Genomic DNA, 9,333 nt, shown 5'->3' with positions numbered 1-9,333 from the left:
CACTCACATGATAGTCTGTTTAAACTATTCACACTCACATGATAGTCTGTTTAAACTATTCACACTAACACGATAGTCTGTTTAAACTATTCACACTAACACGATAGTCTGTTTAAACTATTCACACTAACACGATAGTCTGTTTAAACTATTCATTCACATGATAGTCTGTTTAAACTATTCACACTAACAGATAGTCTGTTTAAACTATTCACACTCACATGATAGTCTGTTTAAACTACTCACACTCACTTTTCTCTGTGTGTGTGTGCACACGCGCATATCCTTTCATAGTTCATACTGCTAGGAACCAGCTGTTACTCATTTCTGCTCATCTGCCACTAAGGTAAACACAAACCTCACTAGGTTCCAGCCACACAAGTCATATCAAACGCCATCTTAGAGAAGCCTCCTTTCAATTTATTTATTTATTTGTGTGTGTATAACGTGAGCAGGTATCAGGAGACAAAAGAGGGCATTGGTTTCCTCTATAGTTGGAGTTACAGGCAGTTGTAAGCCTCAGGTTATAGGTGTAAGGAACCAAATTCAAGTCCTCTGGAAGAGCAACAAGTGCTCTTACACTGCTGAGCCCTCTCTCTAACCCCAGAGAAGCCATTTTTCTTGAAGTCCTGGGTGGCTTTAGAGTGGGGGGTGGGAGTACAGAAGAGAAAAGAAGCATCAGTCACCAAATGTATTTTTTAATAAATTAGAAAACTTCAAATGCACAGAGAAATTTATTACAGGAAGCAAGGTAATGCCAAAAGGATTTGAATCAACAAGGAAATTAACAAGGAGGTAACTAATAAGCTCAAGATTAGATAGAACAAATACCTGGAACAGATGCAGCCCATTAGCATCTGACATGAAACGCAGTTCTCGATCCACAAGGTATTCAACTGGCACCACGGAGCCCAGACCCAGCTTATCTACCAGGGGAGTGAAAGTCTGTGGAGCACAATGACAATGAAAAGAGGCTGATGAGAACTTGGAAGTGAAAACAAGGAACAGTCACTTCCTCTCTGACTTCAGAGAAGCACATCCAATTACTACTCTCCTCTCATCCTTGGGAACACAGACAAGCTAACAAACAAGGCCTTGGGAACATTTCAAATATTACCATTGCCACTGCTCACATTACCTCAGGAAGCAAACCAAAGGAGTTTTTTTTCTCTCTCTCTTTTGTCTTTTTTGTTTGGTTGATTTTTTTTGTTGTTGTTGTTATTGTTGTTTTGCTGTTTTGTTTTTTTTTTTTTTTTTTTTTTTTTTGGAGACAGGGTTTCCTCTGTGTAGCCTGACTGTACTGGTACTCACTTTGTAGACCAGGCTGGCCTCGAATTCAGAGATCTGCCTGCCTCTGCCTCCCAAGTGTTGGAATTAAAGGTGTGCACCACCATGCCTGGCTATGTTTGCTCAGTATTTTCTAACTTCTGTTTGTTTGGTTTTTGGCTCAGGGTGAGGAATTTATGGTAATCCTCCTTCCTCAGTCACCTAAATGAGGGAATTATAGGTATAAACCATCATACCTGGTTTTAATACTTTTATATCTAAAAATGGCAAGTGGAATAAGAAATTAACCATTGTTGCCAGACAGTGGCATATACCTTTAATCCCAGCACTTGGGAGGCAGAGGCAGGCAGATCTCAGTGAATTTGAGGCCAGCCTGGTCTACAAAGGGGACTGTTACATAGGAAAACCTTGTCTTGAATACCAAAAAATGGCTGACCTTGAGCTCTCTATAAATGAAGAATGACTTTGAACTTCTAGAATTCTGCCTTCATCCTCCTAGGTCCTGGGGTTACAGGTGTGTACCAACATACCAGCTTATATGTGATGCTTTACATAAAACCAGGGGCTTCATGCATGTTAGGCAGGTACTCTACCCAATGAGCTATATGTTCAAATCTCTTCTCCCCGTATGCCTTTAATTATATCACACTATATAACCCATTGTCCTTAAATTCATGATCCACCTGCTTTCCAAGTGCTGATATCACAGGTATATCCTATCAGACCACCCTGGCAAATCAAGAAGACACACTATCGGAAAGTGCAAGACAAAAAAAAAAAAAAAAAAAAAAAAAAAAAAGGGCGGGGGCTGGAGAGATGACTCAGAGGTTAAGAGCATTGCCTGCTCTTCCAAATATCCCAAGTTCAATTCCCAGCAACCACATGGTGGCTCACAGCCATCTGTAATGGGGCCCACTTCTGGTCTGCTGGCATACACACAGACAGAATACTGTATACATAATAAATAAATTTTTTTTTTTTTTTTTTGGTTTTTCGAGACAGGGTTTCTATGTGGCTTTGGAGCCTGTCCTGGAACTAGCTCTGTAGACCAGGTTGGTCTCGAACTCACAGAGATCCGCCTGCCTCTGCCTCCCGAGTGCTGGGATTAAAGGCGTGCGCCACCACCGTAAAAAAATATATATATAAGGGCAAGCCAGGCATGGTGGTACATGCCTTTAATCCCAGAACCCAGGGACAGACACAGCTGGATCTCGTGAGTGTGAGGCCAGCCTGATATATACAGTAAGTTCCAAGACATTCAGGACTACATAGAGAAACCCTGTCTTCAACATCAGCCAAAAAATTAAAAAAATAAATAAATAAATAAAACTTATATTAAGAGATAATAGTAAAAAAAAAAAAAAAAGAGAGAGATAATAGTATACCAACAGATTGAATGTACCATTTGGTTTACATTGTTTATTTTGGGTTAGTCACAGAATAAACCAGTGGGCAGTGGTGGAGCATGTTTTTATCCAAGACTTGGGAGGCAGAGGCAGATGAATCTCTGTGAGTTTGAGGCCAGCCTGGTCTACAGAATGAGTTCCAGGACAGTCAGGGCTACACAGTAAAACCCTGTCCTGAAAAATCAATCAATCAATCAGTCCATCAATCAATCAAAATAAACTTTTCTTCAGACCATAGAGAAAAAGAACTGTTAATTTTTGCTTTGGTAACTTCAGAAGAAAAGTTTGTTAAAGACAAAGCATGTAGATATTTGCAATTTCTTTCTTTTTTTTTTATTATATTTTTTTAAAACAAGCCTACAGCACCCAGTATTCCCAGGCGGTCTCCCATCCAAGTACTAACCAGGCCCGACCCTGCTTAGCTTCCGAGATCAAACGAGATCAGGTGCGTTCAGGGAGGTATGGCCGTAGACAATATTTGCAATTTCTGAAATTTTATACTATGAGGTAAATATTTATAGGCCTAAGAGAAAAGGTCAAATTGCTCCTATCTAATAAAAGTGATTCATTTCTTGGGCTACATGATATAGCTCAGTGGTAAGGCCCTTTCCTAGTATATAAGATTTGATACCTGACACCATAAATAAAAAGAAAATAGTACAACAGGGGAAAAAATATCAAAATGCTTGCCTAACATGTATGGGTTTGGGTTTGATAACCAGCATGGTATACACAGGGCTGGGTGGCACACACCTGTAATTCCAGCCCTGGAAGGTAGAAGTGGGAGGATAAATTCAAAGTCTGCCAAGAAGCCAGTCTGGAGTATATGAACTTGTCTCCAACTCATTCCCCCCAAAATAAACAAGCACAAATAAATAAAAGCTACTTACTAGTGCTGGCCACTGCGCAACTGAGACACGAGTGCCCTGTAGAAGGACTGGGTCCTTCCGGGGTGCCCAAACAAGCGATCCTTCTAGCAGAAGTACTATTACTTCTTCAGCATGAACTTTAACCCAGGAGTGTTGCTTCCAGTTACAGCCGTCAAATTCTACAAAGATCTGCAAAGAGATATCAAAAACAATTGGAATGTCACATTTGAGGAGAAAACAATTTTCCTAGTTTTAAACCAAAGACTAAGAAAATTTCCATAAACTTACTTCTAAGGTCATTTTTATTGATATTTTCTGTTACTTAAAAGATTAAAAACAGGGCTGGAGAGATGGCTCAGTGTTAAGAGCTTTGCCTGCTTTTCCAAAGGTCCTGAGTTCAATTCCCAGCAACCACATGGTGGCTCACAACCATCTGTAATGAGATTTGGTGCCCTCTTCTGGCCTGCAAGGATACATGCAGGCAGAACACCATATACATAATAGATTAATTAAATCTTAAAAAACAAGATAAAAAATTTATTTAGGGTGTAGCACATGCACGTGGAGGTCAGAGGAAAACTTATAAGGGTCTGTTCTCTCCTTCCACTACATGGGTTCTGGGAACAGAACTCAGGCTTGGGGGTTAAGTGTCTTTACCTGCTAACCCATCTCACTTTATTTTTTATTACCTTTATTTACTTATTTTGTGCGTATGTGCAATTGCCAGAGTATATACATGGAGGACAACTTGGAACCACTTCTTTCCACAGTGTGGTCACAGGGATTTTAACTCAGGCCAAGAGGTTTGGCAGCAAGAGTGTTTTATCAGCTGGCCCAACTCACTGGTCCAAGGTTTCCTTTTTTTCTTCCCAGACAGGGTCTCATGTATCCCATCCTGCCCTCAACTGGGATTACATGCATGTGCCATCACACCTGGTTTTATGCAGTGCTAGGAATCCAGCTCAGCTCTGCATGGCAGGCAAGAAAAGGATGATAAATTAACAAAAACTGGAAGTTGGGAAGACATTCAGTGGTTAAGAACACATACTTTTTTGCAGAGCCCAGATCATTTTGTTTTCTAATTGGAAGGTTTTTTTTTTTTTGTTTTGTTTTGTTTTTTTTAATTTTTGGATTTTAGAGACAGGGTTTCTCCGTAGCTTTTTGGTTCCTGTCCTGGAACTAGCTCTTGTAGACCAGGCTGGCCTCGAACTCCCAGAGATCAGCCTGCCTCTGCCTCCCGAGTGCTGGGATTAAAGGCGTGCGCCACCACCGCCCAGCCTATTTTTACTTTTAAAAACATAAGCGTGGCCTGGTGGTGATGGCAGCACACACCTTTAATCCCAGCACTCAGGAGGCAGAGACAGGTGGATCTCTGAGTTTGAAGCCAGGCTCCAAAGCTACAAAGAAACCTTGTATCGAAAAACCAAAACAAGCAAGGAAACAAACAAACAAAATAAAAAAGTGTGATTCAGACATGGTGTCCCACAACTTTGACCCCAGGAAGAGTCAAACTGATTTTTGAGTTTGAGGCCAGCCAGGGCTGTTGCACAGAGAAACTGTGTCTGGAAAACAAAATGAAAATACAACAAAGGGTTAGGGATGTGTGCATGCAGAGGTCTAAGAAGCCAGAAATGTCAGATTCCCCTGGAGCTGGAGTTATAGTCAGTTGTGAGCTAGCCAACATGGGTGCTGAGAATTGAACTTAGATTCTCTGCAAGAGCAGTAAGTGTTCTTAACCACTGAACCATCTCTTCATCTCTTTTGTTTGTTGTTTGTTTTAGCTTTTTTTCCTTTTTGAAAAAAGATTTCTGGGATGGAGACATGGTTCAACAGTTAAGACCATTGGCTGCTCTTCCAGAGGACTGGGTTCAATTCCTAGCACCCACATGGCAGCTCACAAATATCTGTAACTCCAGTTCTAGAGGAATCTGATGTCCTTATACAGACATACATGCAAGTGCGCTTGTGCACACATGGTTGAGGTGCTTAACTTTGATAACATGCCCCATGAGTGCAGATGCCTATGTAGTCCGGAAAAGACAATCAGATACCCTGGAGCTGGAGTTACAGGTGGCTGTGAGCTGCGTGAGGTGGGTGCTAGGAATTAAACTTAGGGCCTCTACAAGAGCAACCAATACACGCTCTTAACCACGGAGCCATCTCTGAGACAGGGTTTCTCTGTGTAGCTCTAGCTGTCCCAGAACTTGCACTGTAGACCAGCCTGGTCTTTAATTTAGGAGCCATGTGCAACCATGAGCCTGTACATCCACTGCAGTCCACTGAGAATGATGCTTCTCTGATTAAGCCTGAGAGGAGCATCTACACATGGGCATAAAACGTGATTTTTATCAGATGCTTTTTTCTTCAATGAATGTATCACTTATTATATAGGTAATTAATTTTAAAGGGAAAAATTAACTTTGGATTAGGCTTAAAAGAAACTATGGAGTAGAGAAACTAAGACCATTCACAAAGAAATAAAATTAAAAACAAACAAAAAAAAACCAGTAAGAGTACATGAATGTGAACTCTATTTGAGATATTAGAGATGAGAATAACAGGATATGGTGATGACTGTCCGGGAGTAAAGGAAATAAAGGTTCATTAATAAGATTCTTGATTTTTAATTTCCCTATTTCAAAATGTGAATTATGTGCAATTTTACAAAACTGTAGGATAAAGTGATGAAGCATGATGATGTGCTGCTGTTTTAAGGTAAATAACCATTTCCTCTTTATAGTTTATTTTCCAAGCAATATCTTTCCAATATCTTTTCCACCTAAGACTGAGTATATTGAATGGTAGTAGGAATAACAGTGGTAGTCTGAATAAAAATTCAAATATATACAGCATTTTGAGGAGCTGTAAGATCAATGTTACGTAGGGACTTGCACCCCAATTCCCCCATGCTTCTACTTTAGTCTCTTTGAGCCTGACTTCCTTTGTCTATAAATAGAAACAATAAGGGCCTCAGAGGGTTGCCTGGAGCATTCATTCCCTAAGCAAGCTTGGAATACTTATTGGTCATAGTATAAACTGATAGAACCTTTAAAAGAGAAGTGTTGCTGGGCTGTGGTAGCGCGCACCTTTAATCCCAGCACTCTGGAGGCAGAGGCAGGCAGATCTCTCTGTGAGTTTGAGTTCAGCCTGGTCTACAGAGTGAGTTACAGGCACCCAGTTACACAGAGAAATCCTGTCTCAAAAAACGAGAGAGAGAGAGAGAGAGAGAGAGAGAGAGAGAGAGAGAGAGAGAGGTGTGTGTCAGGTGTCAGGTGTGGTGGTATATGCCTGTAAGCCCTCTAGGTCTACCATTCCCAGGGGAGTAAAGCAGCATTGGGAGTTCCAGGACAGCTTAGACTGAGATCATGCCTCAAACAAGACAAAAAAATGTAAAGATGTACCTAAAACTCTTAACATGTAAATATCTGGCGAAACCACTCCTGTAATGACTTTAATTACCCCAGACACAGAGAAGTCTTTACAGAAAGTATTATTAAGATAACCATGGTGCTGCACACCTGGAAGCTCAGCATTCAGGAGGCTAAGGCAGGAGAACAGAAAGTTCCCAGAGACTCTAGCTCCCCCCACCCACCCAAAAAAGAACCTTGGTGCTAGGATTATAGATGTATGCCACTACTTTTGCAGGATTGGGGGTGGGGTCCAGCCTTCATGCATGCTAGACAAGTGAGCTTCATCCCTAGCCCCAGATAGCTTAGCTGGAGTTGAGGTCAATATATTTATATTGAATCCACCATGCAGCAAAACCTAGACTAAATCTGAAATGACTCTTTTGCCTCAGTCATGATGAGGAACATGACATGCCACCACACCCAGTTTATCATCCCCCCCCCGAGACAAAGTCTCAATTGTGCAGACTTGACTGGCCTCAAAATTCATAGAAATAAACCTGCCTTTGCCTATCTTTTTGAAATACATCATGTCATCTAGGCTAGTCAAAACAAAACAAAACATTTGCCAAACAAAGGTGGCAAACTTTTAATCCTAGCATTTGGGAGGCAGTCAGACAGATCTGAGTTCAAGGCCAGCCTGGTCTACAGAATGAATTCTAGGACAGCCAGGGCTACACAGAGAAACCTTATTCTGAAAACCAAACCAACCAACCAAACAAACAACAATTTAAAAAAAGCTGGGCATGGCAGTGCATATCTTTAACCGCAGTACTTGGGAGGAGAGGCAGGTAGATATCTGTGACTTCTGGGCCAACCTGGTCTACATAGAACTTCAGCCTGTCAATGCTACAAACTGAGCTTTCCTCTCAAAAAAAGAAGAAGAATAATTTTCAGCCCATATTGGTACATACCTATAAGATCAACAATCAGGAAGCTAAGGTGGGTAGATCATTCGGGGTTCACCTGGGCTGTCTTGAGAAAGAAATGGGAATAATACAATGGAAGAAAGAAAGCACTAGCGAATTAGAGGACCACAAACTGAGGGTTGCTTGCTATAAATCTCTGGCCTACATCTAATTTTCCTTGTCTAATTCTTCACATGGCAAAAATCCTCCTTACCTTGAGCAGGTGAGAGGATTTTTATCTCTACAGGTATATGCACCACTGTAAATTAATAACCTTGCATATGGATTTTCAAATCAGTCTCCAGAGAATTTGGTTAGTGAGTCAGTCCTCTAGAGCCCCATTACCTACAAAGTCACTAAAAATATGGAGCTTATAGCCTCTTGTAAAACTAAGAGGCCACACCACTTGAGTCACTACTAACAACCAGGCAGGTTTCACTCATCTGGAGAACAAGAATAAAAGACACTTTAGCAGTGGACATGATGGGTTTGGAGGGCTTAAAAACCACCAACCTATGGAAGGCAGTGGAAAACTGAGGAGTAACAGGTGTTAAGTGTCCCTCAGGCCTTCCGGCAAGAAAACCTACAGGCACACACCCACCACAGCTGTTGTTAAAAACACGAGAGAATGTTTCTTATCTTCTACTGTGGGTCTGTTTGTGAAGGGAGACTAAATCAACCAGAACAAGCTAGTAGAACATACAAGTGCTTACAAGCTCTTGGCAGATGAGGAGTTGGTGATGCGAATCCCTGGTGAACGAAGGAGCAATTAAGAGGAGCTGTCTAGCTTGAAGTGGCAGCACACACACCTGCAGCACCAGGCCAGGCCAGTTCCAGACCAGACAAGGACACTTAGCAATGCTCTGCTATAAATACAAAAGCAAAAACTAGCCAGGCCTGGGGCCCACGCACTGGGGAGTAAGGGGGAGGGAGAAGCAGGTCAGTTCCAGGCCAGCCAAGACTACATAGTGAGACCCTGTCTCAAAAAACAAACAAACCAAAACTACAACAAAACCCCAACCCCAAAGCAAACCAAACAAACGCAGAAGGAGAGCTCTGATGCTGTAGTGGAGGAAGGTGAAATAAGTCTGTGCAGTGTGATTGAGGGGACAATGCGCTGCACAGACAGGCCCTTCAAACTGGGCAGCAGAGCAACTGGGGGGCTAATGCAAGGGCTTCTCAAATTCCAGGCTACCCTGGGCTACAAAGCAATATCCTTACTAATTATTTATTTGTCTTAGCTGGCCTATACACTGTATAGCTCACATTGGGCCTCAAATTCTTCCTTCTTAGGCCTCTGCTGGGATTAAAGCCATTCACAACCCAGGCAAAATAAATGTCTTTTAAAAATGAACAGAAGGAGCCAGGCGATGGTGGCGCACGCCTTTAATCCCAGCACTTGGGAGGCAGAGGCAGGCGGATCTCTGTGAGTTCGAGACCAGCCTGGTCTACAGAG

General features: G+C 41.9%; 1 protein-coding gene and 1 non-coding gene across 4 annotated transcripts in view; both read right to left on the bottom strand.

Moving 5' to 3' along the window:
- Window positions 1-9,333, bottom strand: part of Kdm3b (lysine demethylase 3B) — a 63,916-nt gene that overhangs the window by 47,857 nt on the left and 6,726 nt on the right. For all 3 annotated transcript variants that reach the window (XM_005355920.2, XM_013349542.1, XM_005355921.2), the window contains exons 2-3: window positions 3,584-3,751; window positions 832-945 (exon numbers count right to left, since the gene is read on the bottom strand). In XM_005355920.2, the coding sequence (XP_005355977.1) occupies window positions 832-945; window positions 3,584-3,751 (282 nt within the window). The remainder of the gene's footprint in view (window positions 1-831; window positions 946-3,583; window positions 3,752-9,333) is intronic.
- On the bottom strand, window positions 3,048-3,166 carry LOC113457104. Its single transcript, XR_003377742.1, has one exon. It is a non-coding gene; the product is annotated as a 5S ribosomal RNA (ribosomal RNA).

The sequence above is a fragment of the Microtus ochrogaster genome, chromosome 18, assembly GCF_000317375.1.
Source record: "Microtus ochrogaster isolate Prairie Vole_2 chromosome 18, MicOch1.0, whole genome shotgun sequence".
Classification (NCBI taxonomy): domain Eukaryota; kingdom Metazoa; phylum Chordata; class Mammalia; order Rodentia; family Cricetidae; genus Microtus; species Microtus ochrogaster.
Note: the sequence above shows the minus strand (reverse complement) of the source record. Positions and strands in the feature narration are given on the sequence as shown.